At 39.3% G+C, this 25,257-nt stretch overlaps 1 protein-coding gene across 7 annotated transcripts in view; it reads right to left on the bottom strand.

Annotated features, from left to right (window-relative positions):
• MICAL3 (microtubule associated monooxygenase, calponin and LIM domain containing 3) overlaps positions 1 to 25,257 on the bottom strand; it is a 156,057-nt gene that overhangs the window by 26,405 nt on the left and 104,395 nt on the right. For 5 of the 7 annotated variants that reach the window (XM_071767327.1, XM_071767353.1, XM_071767336.1 and 2 more), the window contains 10 exons: positions 22,948 to 23,143; positions 18,186 to 18,430; positions 16,970 to 17,059; positions 13,777 to 13,914; positions 11,547 to 11,609; positions 8,281 to 8,385; positions 7,531 to 7,662; positions 7,038 to 7,129; positions 3,656 to 5,531; positions 2,620 to 2,714 (listed from right to left, as the gene is read on the bottom strand). In XM_071767327.1, coding sequence (XP_071623428.1) covers positions 2,620 to 2,714; positions 3,656 to 5,531; positions 7,038 to 7,129; positions 7,531 to 7,662; positions 8,281 to 8,385; positions 11,547 to 11,609; positions 13,777 to 13,914; positions 16,970 to 17,059; positions 18,186 to 18,430; positions 22,948 to 23,143 — 3,032 coding nt within the window. Of the gene's footprint in view, positions 1 to 932; positions 981 to 2,619; positions 2,715 to 3,655; positions 5,532 to 7,037; positions 7,130 to 7,530; positions 7,663 to 8,280; positions 8,386 to 11,546; positions 11,610 to 13,560; positions 13,604 to 13,776; positions 13,915 to 16,969; positions 17,060 to 18,185; positions 18,431 to 22,947; positions 23,144 to 25,257 lie in introns of those variants that run through there. The other 2 variants (XM_071767317.1, XM_071767367.1) reach the window with 2 other exon arrangements.

The following is a 25,257-nucleotide window of genomic DNA, read 5'->3' as shown; positions in this document are numbered from 1 at the left end:
TTGAAAAGCAAGCTACTTGTGGTAGTAAAACATGTCCAATCACAATACCACAACTGTATGGGAACATGGACAAACACACACACAGTGACACACATCTATAAACACCAGACCCACAGGGCACTGACATCAGGAATTCTTTACAAGAGGCCTCTCTTGAAAGACACTTCATGAAACAACACTGAATTAATTCACTGCTGATCACGAAGAACTGGCTAAACAGAGCAATTACGACAACAATTACAACAAAAAGCAGCACAAGCAGAATTTCAGTTTAGAGAAGGGGTTCACATAAGTTTTGTAGCACATAGGAAGTCAACTCTTACCCATAATAAGTAGCAGGTGATTTGTGACTTAAAAATACAACTCCCACCCCAAATCAGTACAAACCCAGTCTTGTCAGTCTCGAAGTTCAGTTAGATTTCTTTTGACAGCCAGACATTCCAGTGTTTGTGTGTGTGTTCTACATCTTTGGACAGGACACAAGAAAACTAGCTAAATGGAATTCTCAGATTAGTTCCCTTTAAATAAATTAATTCTCAAAACCATTATTTAGAAAACAGGTATATGCTGAGCAAAGAAATTCTCAGTGTAACTTCAGCAACAGCATAGGGGAGAAAATGAGACACCACCACTATATCTTTGCCAGAGCTGGTGAGATATTTTCAGTATTAGATTCCAGACATCTGCCACTATCACCTATTTCCTCCAATGCTTAGTGATGAGGTCTTTTTTTTCCTGCAAAAGTAATTTTAAGTCAAAGAAATAGCAAAGAAAAAAAGTGACCATCATAGCATACTGAATTCTGAAAACAAGCATGGACTTTACCAAAGCCCTGCTTCCTCCTGAAGAAGCTTGCAAGGTAGAACAGTCACTTTTAAACTCTTATCTGAACCCCCTATATTGCACATCTGTCCTCTGCTAGCCACAGGTACCTCATTCCTCTGTATCTCTTGAAAAATAAAGAATTTCTCATGAAACACCTTGAGGGCATGCAAGGAGGATTGGAAGGATGAGAGAAAAAAAACCCAAAAACCAAAACAATCTTCCTCTTAGAAGGGGTCTAGATCAACTAGGGAGAGAGACTGAGAGGTAAGTAAACACAGAAAATTCTAACCTACTTCATCAGCTCCTTTCACTCACCTTAAATTCATTAGTTACTCTAATTCATTTCACTATATGTACATAGAAAGCATTTCCTGTGACACTTCAGTTCATAGTGCTTCCATACACCTGCCATCTAAGCCAAGTCTCAACTAGATCCTGCCATTTGAGATTGATTTGTGGAACCTGGATCACAGGTTTGACACAGGAGGCACAGGATAATAGGTCTGTGACATGAGCCTCTCGGACACTCTCCTCTTCCAGAAATTTTTAACATGTGAACCAGGCACCACCAGGAAGGGACTAGGCGAAAACATTTTTCATTCTTTACAACCAGAAGGGAGCCTTAGTGTTCTGTGGGGTCAATTAGATCTCTACTTAACTCCTCCAAACCTTGCAAACTATCTAACAGAGCTTAGAAGCTCTCAAGAATGAGAAAAGGTCTCTCCCTCGTTACTATGATTGAGAATTTGTTTACATTTTTCATTTGTTTTTGCATTATTAGTGCCATCTTAAAATCGAACGAAGTAATTTAAAAGCAACTAACTTTGGCACCAGGCTCTCACCATATATTTTCCACACATATATTTTTCACACATATATTTTCCACTTGCCAGCAAACTGAGTGTATTTTTCTTTCTGGGCTTTTACAGAGACCCAATGGTGTGTTCTTTCCTGCTCAAAAACTTCCTTAAAACACCATTTAAAGTGAAAATATTTTGGCTAGAAAGCAATTGACATGTCTTACAATATGACTAATTCCGATATACTGGTATTTTGTAAGGGCTCACTGTAATGTATTTCAGCTTTATAGCTTTTATCTACACATACAGACATATGGAAATACTCAGCCTTTTCCAAGGCTTCAAAGGAAACATTCAAAATGGAAGAAACAGCTCATGGCTCATCTTTTCTCCAAAAAGAGAAGGTACTAATTCAAGTTGTACACATTGTCTTCTGCCAGGAAATATAAGCAAACCCACATGAGTTACAAAACTGCAGCCTGTAGTTTAACTCTTATTTGGTGATTTGTCTTTACTATGTCCTTGATGTAAGCAAAAGTACATTCCTATCTAATTTGCTTGGAATTGTACAACTTCAGTCTATCAAAGAGGCTGGTAAAAAAATATTCTAAAATTGGACCTTTACAGAAAGTGAGAACTATCTCAATGTTATCTTTTTGTAATAAAGTGAGTAGAGCCAGTGAAATTTACTCTTCTGACATTAAATATCTGCTTTCTGTAGATCACTGGCATACACTAGAGGGACAAGATTCACTGTTCTGAACTGACAGTGAGACAACAGATCCTTCATATAGCAACAGTGGCGAATAGTGTGGAATCAAGTGAAACCAACTTATATCTCAGGTGGAACAGTAAGCAACTTACAGAAAAGCCTCTTCCATGGAAGAAAAAGTAAGAAGAGCAAAATTAATCATCTAAATTTCTGATATATTTCTCTGAGATTGTGATCTGTCCAATGCTAGATCCATCTAAAACACATTTTCTATCTGCCTACCTCTCGCTTTGATTTCTGGGAGGAACGTTCCAGAATATCGTCACTGGAGAGGTCCGAGTCCTCTGAGAAACTCAGGTGTTGACGTAGCTTCAAATCTGCAAAGTTGGGAATAAAAAGGGCAAATTAGAGAAGTGCTAACTATTCTTCTTGTAAACATCTCAGAACTCAGATGATAAACTGATTTGTCTTCAAGAATACTTACTTAGTTCTTCTATGCTAGTTCTCAGTTGCTCTGGATGGGATTACAGAGTGATTAGAGAAGCACTGCCTCACAAAATGATCAAAACTAGCTAGGAGCTTCTTTCTAAGGGAGCACCAATTTCTGCAAATACTGTTAAAAATAATGGTCATGATTCTCCCTTTGTACTGTATCAATATTCTTATAATAGATGTAGCACTTGGATGACAGCAGCTGGCACCATTTTGGCTATTTGTACAAGGCCAGAGAAACATATCATTGCTTTCAATCACATTTATGGCTTATTTATTTACTGTAACACAATTTGCCATTAAACACCTCCACCTGCACCTGACAGCATGCGAGACATTCACGAGGCCACAGAATCCCCACTTCATAGATCAGCAGACAGTAGTTACCAGATCACTGAGAACAGAGGAATAACTGGACCTCTGCAGTCCTCAGCATCCATGGAGCCACATTGAAACAATGAGAACAGACTGTCCAAGGAAAAGATGATTAGATTTAAAACAGTGGTGAAATGTCACCAACAACTGATTCTAGCAAACAGTGCTTATTTCTCAAAATCAGCCTAAGGCAGAAAACAGATGTGCCTTGGATATATCAAGAGTAAAACTTCTAATTAAAGAATCATTTTTCTCGGTGGCATATCAACGAATTCTATCAATATGCAAACAAAGAATTCTAGTCACTAGCACCTTTCCTGATCTGCTCATTTGACACTGGGGAGCAGCATTGTTCACCACAGTGGCTGAATGACAAAGTAAGCCAAGCTTAGTTTCAAGGATATTTAGCTGTAGGAAAAGTACATGGTACCAAGGAGCATATCTGCCATACCTGCAACTGTTATCAACGGAGAAGCTTTGTGCTTTCCAGAATCCACAGTGGCACTACTTGAGGGAGTACTTGGGCAGGATTTCTCATCAGTCTTTTTCTTCTTGTCTTTCTTATACCCAGAGAAAACAGACTTCCATAATGACCTAGGCTTTGTTGCTTCTTCTGTCCCACCGCTAGATTTGTCAGAAAGCCTGCTGTCATTTTTGGATTTCTTCTCCTTTTTGTTCTTACGAGGGGAGAAAAGAGAAGTTCTTTTCTTACTCTTCCCACTGGAGCCTTCTGAAGAAGTGACAGAGCCTTCAGGTCCAGCCGTATCAGCAGCAGGAGTGGAGAACTTCTCACCTAAAGAATCATGCTTTTGTGTGGATCCCTCTGCTATTTTCAAGGCCAGATGTTTAGGAGAGTCATAAAACAACTCTTTGGTCTTCAAGGGCATAGAAGATGCCTTTCGTGCCCTTGTGGCCTCAGCAGCAGCTGCAGCCATTTCCATATCTTTCATCTTACACAACTGTTTAGCCATGGCATCACGCAATGCTTGGCTCTTAACAGACTTTTCTCTGGCTCTCATTCTTTCTTCAGCAAGCTCCTTGGCCTCCACAGAAATTTCAGGAAACACCCTCTTCTTTTGGTTAACCCCTCCTTCCATTGAGGGTGGACCCCCATTTTCTTTGACCAAGGGCAAAAGAAGTGGTTTCTCTGGCCTTGGCCTACTGGTAGGAGGTGTAAAAAACTTCTCATGAAGGCTAGACTCCTCTGTCCTGTCATCATATGTGTCTTCTACATCATCAGCAAATGGAATCTCATCCACACTCTCTGCAAAAGACTTCCGCACATCATCTTTTTTGGCCTGGGTTGACTCTTTGGCAGCAGAGGTTGCTGGCTCACAGTGTGGGGGAGCAGGAGGTGTTGATGCTGGTGTTGGAGGTGACCTGGATTCAACCTCGTTCTGCCAGACTGCTTGATGCCTTTTCCTACGCAAAGTGGCTGGTTCTTCATCCTGAGGAGGCGGTGGCGGTGGACTTGATGGAGGAGTAAGCATGGTAGAGTCAGAGGTGTTGAAGCTCTGGCTAGCCATAGTTCTCATGTTAGATGAGCTCTCCTGAAGGCCAAGTCCTGAACTACTGGACACTTCTCTCCCCACTTCAATGGAATTCTTCAGCTCTTTTTCTGATGGAGATTTTGGAGTGAGCAGAGAAATCTGTTCATTTTCTAACTTAGACAGTGCCTGTCTTCTTGGGGCAGGCTGGGGTTTCACATGATGGGCTCTTTCATTCCCTGAAATGTTCTCACTATTAAAAGTCTTCAGAGAAGTTGTCTCAAGTGCAGATACATTAAAGTTCGTCTCTGAGCGTCTGTTTCTGTCTACTGGGGTGAGCCCCAGGCTCCTCCGGATTTCAGCACTCTTCATCCAGAACTCTTCTACAAGGTTACTCCGTTTCAAGGCTTCTTCTGCAGTAGTAGGGCTCCCCAGTTTTTCCACTTCACTATCCTGGCCCCTAAGGACCAGTTTGGCTAGTGGAGTAGATGTTAAGACTGGGACAGGTTGGAAACATACTGGAGGCTCCACCAGGGATGGAATGGGTGTTTCAGCAGAAGGCAAAGGCTGGGAACAGATCGGCATTTGAGCAGATGTTGGGGATGAAGCCAATGGTGATGCTGTTGGCTGAGATGCTGCTAGTGATGGAGGTGCAATGGCTTCTGGTGATGCAACTGGCTGGGTTAACACTGGAGATGGTGGCATCAAAGGGCTCTTGGCTTTCCTGTCTTTGGGAATTTCATCCTTTCGTCCTTCTTCAGGAATGAAAGGTTCAGGAAAGAAGAGTGCTTCTGGAGATTTTATTGCACGGGATACTTCAGCCAGGAGATCTTTCACATCCTAGAAAAAATGAAAAGGGAACTATTAATATCACTAGACACTTTAGAATACCTTTTTTTTTTTTTTTTTTTTTGATAATGTTAATAAGCAAACCACTCAAGTAACAAAATATGAAAAAACCCACACATGGCATCCCATTAGCAGACCTGGAACACCACTTATGATTTCTCATCATGTATGAATCTTCTTGCCCCACTGTATACACTGTCCTTTGTAGACGACAACACGGGAAGTTTAATTTTTGGAAATCAAAACACTGAATTCCAGAAATCAGTTTCTATCTTATCCTGCTCTCCCTTCAGATCTCCAGCTCTGTGTATTGTGACAGTCCCCTCAGACAGATGTGATGCAAGTTTCATCAACACAGCACTTTCTGCTGGCTATCATCTGCTGTAAAGCTTTAAGCAAGGGGTGGGTGCCTCTCTAAATTAGGCTCCAGTTCGGTTGCCCCTTAGTAGTCTGAGAAGTCTCTTTTTCATCTCCTACATCCAGAATGCAGTGGTACTCAGTAGCACAATTCATTGTGCTATAATTTAACCCTTTGGCAGTGGACTCCTCCCTCTACTGAGTTTTTGTTTATTCTTTCCAGTGACATCTTTTGCACCAGCTTTCTTCTGAATGCAGAGAGTTTGGATTAACTGAAACATGTCCATTAGAGCACGAATCTCTCTGTGAGGTTATCTGAACATATTAAACACTTGTGTTTTGATAACTTCCTTTAGGCACTGTCCTGATGCAAACAATAACTATGTCTAACAATCACCAGATGGTCCCCTTAATTTTAATAGAAAGTGAATATTGTCAGCAATTGCTGTCAGCAAACCAGCTATTATCCCATAATGTGCCCACTGTAAGTTGGTTTATGACTGCACATTCTAGGATAACATCTAATCTTTTAGTAAAGACTAAAGTGTTTTAGTTTTAGTAAACACTTGGGAAGGAAAATATTTGAATGGAACACTAAGGGTTATGTACTTTCTGCTTCTACACACCAGTTGCTGGAAACATCACAGTACAACCGCATGCTGACTCCAGGGCTGACAACATGACAGCATAACAGCACATTACTGACATGTCTCACTTCCTTAAGCTGAACTATGTTTTCACTCTTGAATAAATGAGCACTGCTTTGGTTTCTACAAGGTAATACAAAGACATGTTTGAACTGCAACTGTACAGAATCTGCTTTTGGTAAAGGAAACAGCCAAACCAGGAAAAAATGGGAACACCTTACTTATGTCTCCCCTGATTCATTATATAGACCTCTTGTTAACTGCAAACTGAAATTAAAATATCCTATATAGGTTTTTTTGGGGACTTTGTGATGGGAACTTGTGTGACAGAACCACAACACTTTGAAGATAGGGAAGAAATATAGCATATTATTTTTAAAGTCTAAATGAAGTCAGATTAAGATCAACACAAATTACACAGACAGGCAAGTTCACTGCTGTCAGTCCTCATCAGTTTTTCCAACAAACAAAGACTGAAGATTCCCTTTCTTACCTCTGCTTGTTTTGCTTTGGGACTATCAACTGGAGACAAAGGAAGAACACTGTCACTAGACGACTGGGTAGGAATTGATGGTTTGCATGGATCTAGAGAAAGCAAAAATGTTTCCAAAACCATGAGATTGTTAATATTTTATGCCTTTTTTTTACATAACACACAGAAAGTAGTGAAAAATTTCTCAGCTTTTTACAAATTCTAGATTGGACATCTGGAACATAGAAATTTTTAAATACCCAAAACAGTACAAGCTTTTTATGATAAACTTCTACAAGAAAAAGCAGTTAGGTAGGTTCTCATTTTTTAGTAAGCTGTAATTAATGGATTCAGAACATTCTTCTCAAACTGTCAATGCAAGTACATACCCTGCCACTGACAGCAATGAGATGGTTCAAATACAACAGCCTGTCTTCTCTTATATCTAATAAATGCACAGACTATCTCAAATGCAATTCTATTCATTCAAACACCAAAGGGAAAGCTATTATACCTTCTGTCACAATGCAAGAAGCACCTTCTGCTCTTTCTTCATCCTCTTCATCTTCAGAGACCTTTAGTTCTCGCTCTTCTATGCCCCCTTGATGTAAGCGAAACTCTGCTTCTGCATCAGATGGGATGTCATCTGATCACAGACAGGGTGGGGGAAGAAAAACCAAGAGATCTTGGATACAAATCCATCATGACATCAGTTTATTATTTAAAAATCTTTCTTAATCCTTTTTTTCTATTCACAGGGGGCTAATAATTTTCATAGGCTAAACATCTAAATGTTTCACTCCTATTTTTCTGTGTGCTAATTAGAGTAATTTAAGCAGTAAATGATGGAATAATAGTACAAATAACTATATTAGTAACTGAAGTCATACTTTATGAGTTTTCTGGAAATTTTTCAATGTTTTCTGGCATATGCAGTTCATCTTACTCTAGACAAGGGAAGATTTTTGGCATAATACTGTGGGCTTTTCAAAAATTTACTTCTATTTCTGTTACTCAGAAGGATGAGTATTAAATATGGACTCAAGACCACACCCTCTAGTTAACAGATGGTGAAAGGACACAAGAAATTTATTCTACAGCCCATGGCACTGATGTTGATCCTTTTCTTTTTGTCTTTAATTCCTGGCTCCCTCCTAACTATTTGAAACTAACTCCTTCGCTACTAAAAATAATATCAGGTTTAAGTCTGCCAATACAATTCTGTTCGGAAAATAAGTTTAAATGATGCATGATGGTACCCTACCGTCATCCAGCTCTGCACCTGTGTCTCCCTCTTCACCTGCCTGCCCTTCTGTGTATGCAGGCTCTGTGCCCAGCTCGTCTTCCACATCATTATCTTCACATGGGGCTAGAATATATTCAAATATTCAAAAAAAATTATAATAAAAAAACCAACTGTACATTGAAAAGGGCCTACATTGAGCTGTACCAACAGTCTGTAGTGGAGATAATTATTAATTACTGTCCAAACCCAGAAATCCTGAAATGTGTTATCTGCAAATGATATCTATGATGAAATGATGCTTCCAGACTCCTGGAATGTCTGCCCCTGGGGAGCCTTCCAAGGTATTTGCAAGTTTCTAAGCAACAAACCTTGTAAAAAATTAAACAAGAAGGGAACTAGGAAGACATCAAACCAGACGAAACTCTACTGCTCTTCCAAGAAGATGATTTTTTTTAATTTGCCATGTCAGAACAGTTAGCGCCACTTTATAGCATATATGTATTAGGTGAAAACTGAAATCTCATAATGCACCACAACTGCTCATCATGAAACTGAAACAGGCTTTTTAGAGCTTAAGCCAGAGACAGCTTAGCTCTAGGATTGATTGTTATCAGATTTGTAAATTGTTTCACTCTGAGCAGCTACAGCAATCAAGTAAAAGGGTCCTACCCAAGTAAAAGGGTCTATATGACTTCATACGCTGTACATATAACTAGCAAGCAAATAAACTGAGGTATTTCAAGGTAAATAAAAAGATATTTTGAAGAACTTACTTTGTTGTTACAGATCATAATTTAATTTTCTGAATCAAAATAAGAAGAGACTCTTGAATTTATAACTGAAAAGGGCATCTGACACCACTACTTACAAAAGGATTTGATTACAGGAGGAAAAAAAAGACTGAACTGTGGGGTCTAAATATCATTATTAAATGGTATTTTATTCTATGCCTTCTGACACCTTGCCCCATCTCTTGTGCCATGGATGATTTACCTTTCTTTTTTTGTTAAACATTTCATAAACCATTATTTCAATATAAAAAGGAAGCAGGCACTTCAGGGTTTTTCCACAGTAGAGTCAGTCAATTTTTAGATTTGTGCAGCAAGTTACCATCAATTCAAGTTCAACAACATGCAGACATTTAACTCTGTTGTACATCCTACTGCAAATGCATACACAGTCAGCATGTACTATTATGCACAACATCTGCTAATTATACACATAGAATTTGGTCCAATAACAACAATAACAGATATATTGTATAACCTTCCTGGTTATACCTATACCTATTACAGTGCAAGCCTCTGGAGCTGAATGCATATTGTGTCATTCTGTCATCTTCAGGAGGGCGCCTGGCATGATTCCCAGCAGCCAGTTCTCATGGTACAGGGCTAGAGGCTGTTTACAACAGGCAGTCAGGATGCAACTTCCTGGTTTTGGATGGCAGACAAGTTTAGCCCTTTGAGAGTTGATCATGCTGTGTCAGCTTTCCCCTGAGCCAGGAAGTAGGCCCTGGTCCTTTTTGTTTACTAGTGACAACATGGCTTTTGTAATCACTCATATACTAGCTTTACTAATTAAGGCAATCTGGAAAACAAATCAACCCTCTGTAAAACTGGGGTCTTGCAGCCTCTCCTGTTTCTCCAACTCATGTTTTTGCTTATTTAAAAATACAGCCTTCAGTGGGTGGATTGTCTTCTTCCTTCAACCTACGAATTTCTCTTTTTCCATGCTTTTTCCCTCTGTAGTATTAAGATAGGCATACATACGGAGCAGTCAGCTACAGTGAAAAGGCAATTACACTTATGTGTGATATACCACTGGCCTATTCCCTTACATCAGAGGCTTATAAAATCCAGAGCCTTACAGATGTTGAGCACAGGAGACTGAATCATGGCAAAGTCTGGACTGCTCACAGAGGCATTTACAAACCTACTGAACTAAACCAAACTCTGTTCCAGTTTGATTGTTGCCTAGGTGTGCAGTACCTTGTGTTATTTTGGAAATAATAATGTCATAGGATGGTTTTATAGTGTCGGTAAATGTGAGTTATCCTAATCAAAACTTGCAAAAATGTTAACTCTGATGGTTGGAATATCTGATACCACTATGTATACGTGTGTCTTCAGATGCAGAAACCTTGAATTCACATGACACGCAGAGGGAATATTGGAGAAAGGAGAAAATAAATTCTAAAATAAGTTGGTACACAAAACTCAACAGAAGATTCAGAAGATTACAGATGCACAGATAAGTAAAAACTTGGTGCAAGAAGGGTGGTTCTCATTTGGAAGGACATGGAGAACTTGCAGGTGGCTGGTTATATTATACATATACTGTACATATACATATATGCAGCTAGAATAAGGAGCAAGAGGCCAAAAGCTGTCACACAGTAACTCAGAAACTACACACTACGGCAGCCAGAAACTGGGATCAGCACTTGGTTCATACCAGCTAGCAGCCGTGAGCGGACTGCATCATGTGCAGATACCTTGTAAACATCGCTGCCTTGCCAAAGCAGCAGCAGAAGCAGCTTTATAGGCAAGCTAGCTTTTCTGATGTGCCAAAGCAACACAGCTGTAGATCAACTACCTAGCCACAAACTACTGCTGTTCCACTGATTTTGATATCCTCACCGCTTCACATAAGTTAACTCCCTTAGTCTAATCCCAGAACCTTCATGTTCATCAGTTTTGTAATGGAGCTTGGAAGACCACGTGAAAAAAAGTAGTTGAGCTCTATCATCCTTTAGCTTTCCTGAGGCTTTCCTAAGTAACATGAACCCCAAGTCAAAGGGGACACAAACAGCCATCACTATTCCTAAAGATCCCAGCTTTAACCTTATTCTCCTCTCTTGTTTTCTTCACCAGTTAACTAGAGATTGCAGTTGCTACCAAGAACTGCAATTACTTTAAGCACTCTCTGTCAGTATTTTGACTGCAAGAAAGCCCAATGTTCTTCAGGTAAGTAGCTAGTGGAAGAATAACACTGGTCCAGTCTTCAGTTTACAATCCTGCACTCAGATGGATTCCTCTTTCTATTTTATTACACCCAATATGGTCTGTCTTCAGAAGGGTTACAACTAATGTTGAGTTCATGCAAGAATGGGCTGTCTGAGCAAGGCGTGCATGCACACTCCCCCTTCCTCCCTCCCTCCAGTCATGCAGTAGCGACAGGGCCGTAAGTTCCAGGGTTAAAGTACCAGCTCAGCTGCTGAAGGCATGGAGAAGAGACGGGCAGGGTTATTGTGCATTGGAATACATAGAACATCACCAAACTACCTCCAGGGACCGTCTCCAGCCACGCCTGTACCGCCTCATGGCGTACGGAGGGAAGGTCGGATGCTGAATTTAAAAACAATAAATTGTAAGACATCAAAATTAGGCCATGAGTAGGAGTCCAAAACAGAAGAGTGACAAAGGGAAAATTTCAGTAGCAAATACAGGAATAAAACCTATGAGATGTTAAACAACTGATTTCCCACATGGTATTTAAATTGAGATAACAAAAATGTCAGGGACCTAATCTTCCTTTAAGATCTGTAATGTCGGAGGAAATACAGATGTCACAGTGAGAAAAACACTGCACTGACCAGCAGGTTGCTGTGGCTGTGCTCCATTTGAAACTCTGCAGAGGAGGGAAATCAAGAGATGAAAGAGTTGAGCAAAAGGAGAGGGGCAGTTGTAACCCAGAACCTGTGCTGCCCTGGTGAGAATGCCAGCACATGAAGAGTGGCCAGAGCAGAATGAGAGGGGTTCCTGTGTACTGTCTCACTATCCTTTCGCATCAAACCCTGTTGCAGCTGATCCTCATGGGCTCTCCAAACACCTCGTATGATAGAATACAGCTCGACCAGGATCAAATTTGTTTATTGAACTCCTTCTGAAAAGGTACAGTGTATTCACAAGTACCTACTGGTGACAGCTCTTACCCAAACCAAACAAACTGCTGACACATCTGCACTGCATGACAAATTAATTGAAGTAGCTAGTCTTATTTATCAGCATTGTCCCTGTTTGCCCCAGTTTCACGAAAAGGAAATGAAATACCGTCTTCCTTCCTTGGGAAGGAAGGTGGAAAGACCACAAAATCAGTCATGAAAGGATATTTTGCTGGCAGCTGTACCAACACACTGTGGAAAAGTACAAATTATAAAATCTAAATTAAAGAAAAATTTGGAAACTATAGCAATACCCTCAAGCAGAAGCTAAAGTGACCTTAACTGCAGTAAGCTTAAGAAACTGTGTTAATGTTTTTTACTTGGAGCATTTTTAAACCTAAGCAACTACTCTACCAATATCAAGTGTTACAGACAGTTGAACATAACCCATTTCTGTGGTTGCAGTGTGAAGGAAGTACTTCTCTTATTTATAGGGAGCAGGCTTCATCTCAGAAAATCCCAGTGCATTCTACAATTACAAGTGTAGCTAAACTAATCTGGAACTGTGTACCAAGCTGAACTAGGATTAAAAAAACCCCAAAACCCCAAATACCTAGAACTATAAGGAAAAGGTAATTATCTGGAATGGAATATGTTTAAGTAACATCAGGTAAAGCCCCAGGGTTTTAAAATCAAGATGAGTTATTACCTTTATTTCATATATACTGTAAAAGATACCCTTTCCCATAGCACACCTGGTCCCTCTACAACTCTGGCACAATGGTTACAGACTCGGAGAAGACCACTACTCATCAAATGCATCAACTCATCAACTGTTAACTTTAATAAGTCTAGCCTTTTCAACAGATAAAGCACCTACAAGATACTTACCTTAACTTGAGCTGTAATATAGTCTAGAATAAGATCAGCAGGGACTGCTGAAAGGTGCTAACAAAAGAGCTAGACCATTGTATTTTCCCTCTCCAAAGTTTGCCTTTAAGTAACTGGCAACTCATAAAGGTCACATGTCAGTATAAAAATTAGATACACTGTCAAATCTTAAACACAGGGAGTCAAAACCATCACTGATAAGTTTTGCAGGCTCTTTGAACCCCATCATTCCCTACTAATACCAGATGCAGTTACACACTTTGAAAAGCAGCAGCAGATATGTGCACAATACAGAAGCTGACCCTGTCCAATCTTTGCTGTAGTAACTACAGAACATAACCCTTCAGCTTTCCCTGAAGAGACTTAACCCTTCAGTACCACAAAAAGCACATGACAACTTCTATTACTATCCTTAAAGTCATTTACCAAGGGTTGATTGCCAGTATTATCAAATCATGTATGTTGTGAGGAAAAATGCTATTGGTGTCAAAGCACGCAGACAAACAGGTCAGAAAAAGTCATACCACCACAGAGATGAGAAAGCAGTCATTTTAAGCAGACACTGACCTGAAAAGCAAAATGTTTAATCAAGTGTCATTTCAGTGTAATTTGAAAGTAGTTCCTTTCAATCACTGCTCACCATACTGAAATTACACCACTCTTGAAGGGCACAGAGCAACAGGGTTAAACAGCTGCAACCATGATCCAGGAATTAATGGCGTAGGGCTTGGGGACATTACCTCTGGAGGTGGAGGACTTTGAAGGTGGGAGCATTTTTTCCTCCTCCTCTTTTTCACGGATGTGTGTCCAGTGCACATCTGCCAGGATCTCCAAAGGATCAACCGGATTTACAGTCTGCTGCAGTCTAAGGTTTCCAGCTAGCAGGAGGAGGGCATGGCATAACAGGTTGTAGACAAGGTATACAAAGGACAGGGAGGAAAAGATGGGAGAATGGTGGAAAGGAAAGGTAACGCATCATAGGAAAGGGAATAAGAAAAGAAGAAAATATTACTGGCTAAGGTCAGTTTGCAAGACAGACAGAAAAAGCTAAGCATTGTGTGCACACACGCCAATACAGTGGTCATACTTCCCATCACAGCAGAGTAATACCATTCCAAAGGCAAGGACGCTATGATCATCATCACTGTAGATCATTTTTATTGCAAGCAGCTTCACTGAAATGAAAGACGTTCTCTGGGTACTCTCTCCAACAGTATGTGGTACATAAGTACTAATATAGCAGAAATTTCCATCTCCTTCAGCCTATTCATTAGCATTACTGCCAAAGACATCTTACTGTTAAATGTGAGATAATCTTCATTCTAGTTTGATGCACCAAACCAAAAAATCTTTCATTTCCTACTACAGGGTTAAGAAGTTTTTTCTATGCTGGGTACATATTTCTTTGCAAATTAAATTATGGGATGGATCTCAGAGTTTCATGTCTGTATGTGCATAGGCACACATAGGCATACACTTACTTTAGCACTCAAAGTACTGCTTTGTTTATTCCATTTATACTATTTCATTTGAAGGGCATAATTTTCATTATGACTTAACAGCCTCCCCAGAAGGGTATTCCTGTAGAACAAATTCATTTGTTTAAAAGAAATTGCTATTCTCCTCAATTACCTACCTACACAAAGCTCAGCTACTTATGGAGTATCAAAGGGAACAATGGGCACCTAAAGCCGCTGTTAAGCAACTTCGTTTTAACTGCTGCAGAATACCCACCTTGGGAGCATCTACCATGAGGTATTATATTCATAGATCCTCTCTCTATTGCATTCTGCTATGGGACTATAATTCAAGTTCTATTTACCTATAATAAACTGACCCATTCTACGGGGGACAGGTGTTCAACATCTGCAGGAGTATCCTTCAAAAGCAATCCTGAAAGGAAAATGTCTACTTATTTTATGAAGTAGGAAGCCAATTTTCATAACAGCTGGATTATCAGTGAATAGGGCAAAACACTGTTTCAGCAGTTTAGAACCTCAAAAGCAGTTACATTTTCATATGGTGCACTAGCGTTTGAAGGAGACAACAACCTTTAGCAGCATTTACAAGTTGCATCCATTATTTCCTGCTGTCTCCTTTTAACGAAGTTTCTCTCTGCTGGCCATGTTTTCCCCAGACCTGACAAAGTGTTTGGGATTTCTGTTTCAGGAAGGACTATGGTGAGACTTGGCATTGAAACTGCAGAACAAACGGGCAGAAAGAACTGCAGGAAGGACAGAATCACCAGCTGGTTATTAAAGGAAAAATGGTTCATATGCACAAACTCAAAGGCAAAGCAGGATTCACAATTTAGCCAAGTATTCAGCAGTTTTATCTCTCTTTCAGCTCATCAGAGAGCATTCCTCTTAACCAGCACAACCACATCGTCCACCAGAGCTACTGGACATCCTGCAGGGACAGGAACCTGGGCTTTTCCCAGTCCATATCACAGCACTTGCATGCAAGCCCCAAGATGAGTAGGAGTTAGCATTTGCATCACCACACAAAATTTTGTGTTAAAAGGTTTAGGTTCGCCAGCAATGGCTGAGAAGTATTATAGTTACTCAGCAAGGCTCGAAAAGAGCAGGTCCCACATGATCTGCATGTTTTAATATGCCTCTGGAATTTGAACTACTGTAGTATACACAGGTACTTCAGTTACTCCACATGTCTCCAGGCAGAGGCCTAAGCCTGTCCTGATTAGGACATGGGTCTTTTTCATCTTCTCCATTTAAATAAATAGCAGCATAGGCAGCTATGAAGGACTTATGCTTGGCTAATATGCAAACCTAGTGTTTCCTTGAGGTTTATATGCTTGAGAATTTCAAACTACCTGGTGTAGCCTTCCCTCAAGGGAAGACATCATTTGCATTATATTTGGAAAGATAGCTTTCACCCTAGTTCCACCATATCATCTACCAACACGTTGTGTAAGTAGTAAGCAGTCTCAATGTTCAACGGCATGAGAAGCCATCCTCAAATCAGCTCCTATGGAGTCAGGTCTGAAGCACACTAGTAACTGCAATAGGGGGAATGTCTTCATCTATGCTCTTCAGCCATCTTACTAATACTTCTCATTCTTATAATGAGAAAAGTTAAATTGAGGAAAAGTTATAATATCTGTTCTTTTTTTTTTTTTTTATTAAAAAAAAAAAAAGAAGTTAGAAGGTAGGCTACAGGTGTTACAACCATAAGTTGCAAAATATGCAGTCTGACAACTGCATATATGCTTTTACCTGCAGGAAGGCACTCGGATTTTCCTCTTATGGATTCTGGCTCTAATGAATCACATTGAGGGAATAAGGGATTAACAAGATATTAGGACCAAGTTTGCTCCAAATTTCTTCAAAAAAGCCATCATCAGAAATAAACTGCAGGAGAGTGCATCATGAAAAATAACACAACCAGTCAGACTGGAATGTCAGGTTAATTTTATGCCCATTATATGACTGCTTGAAAAATCTCAAGGGATTGCCATAGCCCCACAGACTCTTCCTACAGACACACACTCACAAAGGACAACAACCAAAAATGCAAGTTTGCTGGCACAGGCAATCTGAAGGCAGTACTGATGTGTTCCATGTGTCTGACATCTTACACAGGTACAGTTAACTCTTTGTGTATGGAAAAAATCTGAAACTCCTAAATACATGGAGGTCACCATTCATGCACATTACAATAGCAAATTGCCCAGCCTTTCTAGATAACCTCAGGTATTTGGCAGCTTTATATTTTTTTCTATAATCAGTGTTCATGTCAGATCTGATACACGGTACTTGGACCAGGAGATGAAGAAAAAACAGCTACTGAATCAGTTTCTAGGGAGCTGGTAAAGTAATTTAATAAAATACAAAAACTTCTCATGTGGGACCTGCTCTTTACAGCATTCCCCCCTCCTTCGGGGAATTGGAAATGGAGATGGTATACGGGTACCTTTATATGTACCCGTGTCCTCTTCATTTGAGAGACGTTCAAGCCAGAGGCCTTCCTGCAGCTCTCTCTCCCAAGGGCAATACTCCCCCTCTACAGCAGAGGGAACCACACATCCATATATAACACCAGACACGCGTGTACACACAAAAGCAATGGAAAGAAAGAAAGAAAGAAAGAAAAAAAGAAAGAAAGAGAGAGAGAAAGGGCAGAATCAGAAAGAGGCTGTATGAAAATCCAGCAACTCCCTGTACTCCTGCTGTATGCAGAGTCTCTGACAGGAAAACTGCTCGAATGAAGTAACATCTGCTCAAGAACACCATGGCTTAGCAGACTAAACACGCAACATGCATATGTATATGTCAAAAGCATTCTTGACTTCCACAGACTTCAGTTATACAGGAAATACAGCTCCTATGTTGAAAAAGTAGCCAAGAGGCCTGCTGAGCTCATCAAAAAAACTTCCAGTTAGACTCAAAAACTGGAACTCTGCTTGCATTAGGAAGCCAAAGACCTTTACAAAGAAGCTCTTTGGAGTCTACTAGTCTTCACAAAAAGGAAATGACAGGACCAGTGACAAAGACAGGACCAGTGAGAAATCTGGCATGGTGGTAAAACACTGGGAACACATCTGTTCTTAGCACAAACTCTGCTTTTTGATGACTGAGACAAACACAGAGGAAGGAGTCTTTACTGAAGATTTTCCACAGAAATACCTCAGAGACAAAACAGGGATCATCTGAACTCCCTGATTCCTCAAGACCATTTTTTAAACTAAGGAGAGCTACAACCAGCTTCTTCTGGGATGCCCTAATGACAGAGTTCCTCCCTTTGCAGGCACTCTGCAAAACTGAAAACAATGCCTCCACAATGCTTCCAGCTCCTGTTTCCAAAGAACAAAGGACACATTCAAATCCAACCCCCAATAATAATAAAAACAATAATAAAACAATAGTGTCACAAAGCTGTGAATTGCACATGTTGGCATTGTGTATGGGAAGCATATTTTGTTATAGAGCTGTTACTGCCCTGCGGACAAAGTTCTGGATCCAGAACGATGAACCTTTTCTTAACAATAACTTCCTCCAAAATTAAAGCAATAAAGAAGTGAAAGATGAAAAGTTTTCAAAGGCACATATTTCTCATTCTGCATGACAAATACTCAACTCACTTTTCCCTGCTGTGTAGCAGAAAGGAAGGAGATATTAATCTGTCTAACCTTCACTTGACTCCTCATCTTCCTCTTCTTCATATTCTTCCTCTTCTTCCTCCTCCTCTTCTTTGTCCTCAATCTCATGATTTTCCTCAGCCTCAATTTCTTCCTCACTCTTTCCCTTCAGGAGAGCATGGATACGCACAGCTTCTTTCCATGGCACACCGCCCAAATCTGAAGGAGGTTGCTGAGGCAGCAGCAGTTCATCATCTTCCTCCTCATCTTCCTCCTCCATCTCAGACTCTGAACTACTGTAAGGGTTTAGAAAAAATGGTAAAGAAATAATTAATTGTTTCCTAGATCAGTCTTTGATCAATGACAAGTTGTTTCATACACACAAGCCCAAAATTCAAACCACAAACCATAATACCGATTTTCTGCTTTTAGGATTTCATAGGCATTTTAGTGACATTATGTGTGGGCTGCAGTATGGTCCTTGCCCTGCTTCTTTTAAAGACAGTGAAGTAGCAGAAAAGTGCATATGAAGCAAAGTCCAAATATTTCTGCAGCATTAATTGTTACAGTTTGTGACAGCTGAATATAGCAGAAGAAAGTACTTCCTTCGTATCACATTGCTTTGGATAAACCAATGCAAGAGTTCTTAGAAGTGTCAAAATGTTGAAGGTCACATCTTTCAAGAATTGCATCTACTGCTAGCATTTTGAATAGTTTAGATTACTTTGGCAGTTGCTAGGGTGAACCACAGAAGGCATTGTGAGTAGAAGAAACACATAACAGTTACCAGGCAAAAGGATACAGCATGTGAGCTAAAGAGAGCTGGAGAAAAAAAAAAAAATTCAAAATTCCTCACTTTTCTAAGGCACAGACAGACCTATAATAAGTACCCAATTAAGTACATAGAGTCAAGAAACTGTAGGAAGCAGTGAAAGGATAACTGCAATAGTGAACTTCTTATTCACACAGTAAAGTCTACAATATTAGTGGTAAATCGTGTTTTTTAGAGGACATCTCCATTTAGTTCTAATATTTCCTCAGTATAAGCAGCAGGGGCAAGAAATGTAGCACCCTATACAATGACATTCAGTCTAGATTGCTCTTATATACTGGACTACCTAGAGGGACTGGGTAGAAATATGGTTACATTTGTGATTATGATTGCATTCAGGGTGAAAAGCTCCTCTTCCTTTGTTTTTCCTACAAAGGCTCTTGTAATAAAATAATTGCATTTATTAGAGCAACAGTTGGATGCTTCCCATAAGTATCTTAAAAGGCCCACATTTATTTGGATTGAAGGAGAAAACTGTGAATGCTTAAAGTTTGGGTGAACCATCTGAGCACAGCATTCTACTTCTGCTGCTTATGACAGCTGTCACTGTAGTGAAAAGTTATTAGCAACACTCATGCCATATAGACAATGGGCGAAAACTTACAACTTGAAAATAATGAAGTTCAAGTTTTCCATGTCTATAAAATATGGCCTGTGCAGTTGTTCTAATTCTTTTTTGAATAGTCAGGTTTTACTAGAGTACATGACAAATTGAGTTTCCAAAAAAATTATATATATTGCAGCACTTTCTTACATTGCAGATAACTGTATTCAGCTGCAGAACTTCGATTTAGTCTAACAAAAATATACAAAATATATTAAATTTGCATAATTTTATTAATCTACTTGTCTAAGAGCCTATTTTTAATCGCAAAGCTAATAAAGAAAACAGCACTTTTTTCATGCTCACATTGTCACATACTTCTGCCCATATGTTTTTAAATTCTCCTCCCTGTTCTGCAAATATATAACATTACTTTGCTCAAATTACAACACAACTTTTCACAGCATAAACTGAGTATATTTCTTTTGAACAGGTTGCCTGGTGTTCAAATGCTAACTACTGAATACACACGCTGTTGCATGCCATGGACTCCGTGTATATTACAGGAGACCAACGCATATTCCAAGGTCTTTACGCAGATATTGCACAGAGATAAAAAGTGACATTCCCCTCCTCCCTGATTAACTTTGCCACACTTTGGTATGGAAGAAAACTTGACAGGTGCTGCATGCTAGGGTTTTCGTGTGCTGCCATAAAGGTTTACTGCTGCTTAAACTGTTGCCAGGACTGCTGAATGGGATGACCCGGCTTATTGCATGTAGTATTGACAGCATAAATTCTTTACCACATAGCTCATTTTACCTTCTTTGGCTTTTATTTATAACTCAGTTTTTGTTTGACCTTTTAATACTGAGTAACGAGAAGCTGAAAGATAGCAATGAGATGGCCTGGTATTGTGGGCATTCCCTTTCAGAATGGCAACTCTGTGCCATAGAAATGAATTCAACAGCTGCAACTTTTTTTTTTTTTGCTTCCTATAAAGCAGAAATCGAAGTAAGTTACTTTATAAAATTTCTATAAGCAGTTGAATACCTTGCTAAAAAAGTGTACCTACACAGATTTAGTGCTGAAGAGAGGAGCTAAAACCTAAACTGTGGGAACAAAGCTCTTTTTCTTTACCAGACAAACCCATACAGCACAAACTCCCCAATGACATTCCCCTTTCGAAATCCCTTTTGAGTGGTTTCCGGAGTCAGCATTTGGCTGATTAAATAATTTTTTCCTTGTTGAAGTTTAAACAAGATTAACTCTCTCTTAAAAAAATATACTTTGAATACTATTTTCTGTAAATTTTCTGCAGTGTGCATGCTCCTTAGCGCATGTGTATGTGATACAAAACTGTGCATCAAAATGTATGGTCTCTGCTTCATTTATAGCTAACAACTCACTGAACCTTGAAGCCAAATCCATTGCTCTGTAAGATACAGAGGGAACAAAAAATTCCTCATGTTCTCTGCTCACTCCCAGCCCTGCAGCGCTGCGCCAAGACAGTGAAGATGATCAAATCAGGGATTTGGTTGGCTTGTTGAGGAGTCAAACTTTTTTCTTTTATTGCCGAAAAAGTGGTCAGACTTTATCACTTTGAGGTTTCTTCAGGGTTTTTTGTGTTGTTTTTGTTTCATTGAGGTTTGTTTGTTTGTTTTGCTTTTCTTGGGGGTGGTGGTGGTCCTTTCTGTGACATATCATGGAGTGGGTAGTGCTGAACAGAGGATACCTGATAGCTACATCACCTAGAAAATTCCCTCTCTGATGTTGAGCCCACACAGCCTTATGACTTAACATATTTGGAACAAATTTTTTCCAGGTCAAACTGACAGAGAATTTCATGTATTTTCTCTTTCCTCTTTACTGTATCTATCATAGAGTGTGAGTCGCCCACTAAACACTGCTTTTTGCATGCACAATTACAGACAGAAATAGTCAGTTTAACACAGGTTAAGATGTAGGACAAAGGGAGCTAAAATCCAGCACTGTACAAGAGAAAAACAAAATTGTTAGCCTAATAGTGTGCTGCCCTCAGACTCCAAAATCTGGCAAAATACTCCTTGGAGGTGACCAACAACTTCATCTCAAAATGCAACAACTTCACTTTTTAAACTAACTCTTCTTTAGAAGTCATCTGTCACTTACAGAATAGGCCTTGTGTATCCTCATTTACTGAAATCAAGACTAATTTAAAATATTTGATACCCGTAAATTTGGATTTAGAGAGAGGAATATGAAGAATTAAAACCTGATTAATATCATTAGTGGCCACTTTGTTACAGCTGATACAATTCCCAAGCCTTGAGCAGAAATCTTAGGATGAGTGAAGCAGAGTTTGCCCCTCTCACAAGCAGACCCATGATTATTTAACCAGAGCACTAGCTAATATCTCAGTTATTTAAAATAGTAAAATAGTATTTTCTAAATAAATTAGCATGCTAAGAAATTAGGCTATTAGAAAAGCTACTGGAAGTTAGTCCTTTCCAGATGCTGCATCTTCAAACCTTTCTGATAATTAAATAACAGATTCTGTACTACATTAATCCTGTAAACACTTTAATGAACATTTTTATTCCAGCTTTTTTTGCCACAACAATTTAATTTCACATATATATGTGTAGTATGGAATTTTTCATCCAGACTCTATACCTGTAGGTAATGTATACATAGAATGTGTTTGTAAAATCTAAGTCTCAGGAAACATGTAACAGCCTTTTTGGAGTTAATTTCAAGAACACTACTGGACAGACTGAGAGCTGAAAAGGCTGTTATTGCTACAACAAAAAGCAGATTATTAGAAACCATATTAAGACATTGAGACTGTGCAAAAAGCATATGACTGACTATAAAGTTCACAAGCATTCTTAAGTATTTTCTTTCAAGATTCTTGCAACAACTGTTTCCAGTATTCCTGCAAATATTTGGAGCCTAGTGCGCTTGTATATCATTTTGCAGATAAAGGGAAATTTGTAAAGGTACATTCAACAGTCATAAACCTTACTTCAAATTAATCTCTCTCAGGCATTTCATCAGCATTCAGTCAAGACTACATTTGTGTCAAGCTTGAATATTTAAATAATAAGTGATTTTAAACTGTAACACAAATCATAAAGAAAAGAAGTTAACTTTGGAACCTCCTCCCATTTGAGACTATTTGCTTAAAAGACTCATTTGTATGACACAATTTTAAAATACCTTCCAACTTAGTACTGAATGTCAGGGTATTATGGTACTACAGGTGTCTTCTAAGAATGGAAGCTATTCAGAAGAACAAGCTACAAGATAAAATACCCATGTACATACACAGAACATTTTCAACAACTTTAGAAAGGACAACCAGGTAAACAATACGTTACAAAAGCTAAGGGGAAAAGAAGGTAAAAGTCTATTGGGATGGATATGAAAAAAGTTTATGGACAATGCATGCTAACCTGCTGGGCACATCCTCTTCTGTTCCTTTGTCCAAGACACTGCTCAGGTTATGCTCTGCTAAGGTCTCTTCTGGAACCTCTTCCAGCTCTTCTTCCCGCTGCAGTGACAGTCGGTAGTTCTCCAGTTCAATGCGCTCAGGTGTGCCACGCAGCCGTTTAGCAAGGCTGGGCTCTTCCAGCCCATTTACATTAGGACCTAAAGAATAAGCCAGTGAATAAACATTAAATGCAAGTCAACTGTGATTTTTTTAAAGGAAATGGAGCAATTGAGAGAAACAGGGCATGAGGCAGAGGGAGGTAAATAAAGCGAGAGAATACCTTATGTCATTATGCTGTTGACCACTACTGGCAGAACCTGCTGGGGAGCCAGACTGCAAAAGGGAATCTTAGTGGTTTTGGCTAATAGATGATAAAAGGAATGTTAAACGTCCTAGCTGACAGAGGAAATAAGGACATTATAGCTGGAAAAACTAGAGGTGTAGTGAAGCCTATGTAATAAGTATTGGGGAAGGCCTGACCACAGATTGCAAATATTCTATGAGACAAAATTAAGAATGCTCTAAGGGCACTCCTGCTGCATAGTGTTAAAATTGTTACCAGTCAATATAGGTGTACTGATTTAGGGAGCAAAAAAGATGTTGCAGTTTCTTAAACATGGGGAAGGATGGAAATGAAAGATGCTCACTGAGGGCAAGTTTTGAAACTTTTAATAGATTTTAATTAATTTGCTTTTTCATCAGATTTTGTGATGAAGTGAATCTACATGAGATGCTTGCAAGCACAAATCCCATGAATCCTAGAAAACTGCAAGGACATGTGAATGAGGTACTTGGAGAAAGTAAGGAGCTTCATTTAATGTTGCACTCAGTAAATTCAATTCTAAGCTGCATTCATTCACTTCATTTTGAAATCTTAGTATTTTAGCTTAAATACCACTCCACTGTTTATCCTTATCTGGCTTACTATTTACAGAGCCCAATCTTCCTTAGCTTCTGTTTCATTTTTGCTAAACAAGTCTTTGTTTCATGAGATAAACTCTTCAGTATGCTGATCATCCTCTAGCTCTTTGCACCTGACCCAGTTTGGATTAATCTTTCCAGAAGCTGTGAGATGAGAACTGAACACAGCTTTCTAGATGAGGCCTTACCAATGTAACGTACAACACTGCCAGAAATCTCTCATCTGATGCTCACTGAGAACACACTTGCCTATTTATACACCACATAATACCAGTGGCTCCTTTCTCCTCTGCTTTCAACTGATAAGCACCTTGCTGTTAGCCAGATTTCTCAATGCTTTCTTAGTGCAATGACCTGGTACTTTCTACTATTACAATTCTATTTTTAAGGTCTGCAACAATCTGCAGTTCCCAAGTGTATGTCATGCCTCTCCTCCTTTGCAATGACGAGGACTCGGAATATTGCCTCAGCAATCACTGTTAGATTTTTTCCTCTTTTTGCCAGTTCCCTTAGTGAAAGTGTAACAAATTTGAAACCCCAGGTAATTTTCTGTGAAACTCCACAGTCTGTAGGTGACATCCAATCCCATTATTTCTTCTTTCTAACTTCTTAGCTACTTGACACATTATACAGTACTCTCTCATTTTGCCCACTTTAAATAATTATTTCCAAGTGGCACCATTCAGGTGCTTAACAGGCATCCAGACTACTCAGATGCACTACATTTCTCTTACAGAAGTGATCACTTACTTCACTGATAAAAGCTATCAAGCTAGTCCAGCAGAGTCTTTGGTGAATCCATGTCACATTTTGTACCACTTACCTTCACAAGGTCAGGCTTCACTTGCAAAACTAGCAGTCTTTAGTTACTCCTTAAAAAAGGTGGTTTATCTACAGATATGTACTTGTTCAGATTACCTTTTTTCTTGCTTTTCTTTTTAACTGCTTATCTTCAAATCATACTTCTGTCACTCACCAGTCAAAGTATTACCCTCAATTAGATAGTCAAGGTACATCAGGATAGCTTGACTTAAAAACAAATTGTTACCACAAAGCTCATCATTTTATTGTGCAATTCTTCCAGTCTCCTGAGACAAAGACTATTTGATCAGATTTTATTTCGACTCATTATAGCACAGTAATATTTCAATTTTGCTTCCAGCTACACTGGGCTAATTCCATGTCCAAATCTTGCTACACACCAACTGCTTTTTCTCCCATGTCCAGTACTATTGTCCCAACTGAAACTGGAGGCCAAGCATTACTTTGATTCCCTGACCATATGTAAAATTGCATTTTATGTCAGTCCCATCTTCACTGTGAACCCACTTCTGCTTTCCCTTACCTTGCT

Source organism: Heliangelus exortis, chromosome 1 (genome assembly GCF_036169615.1).
Source record: "Heliangelus exortis chromosome 1, bHelExo1.hap1, whole genome shotgun sequence".
Classification (NCBI taxonomy): Eukaryota; Metazoa; Chordata; class Aves; order Apodiformes; family Trochilidae; genus Heliangelus; species Heliangelus exortis.
This window is presented reverse-complemented; position numbering and strand designations above follow the sequence as displayed.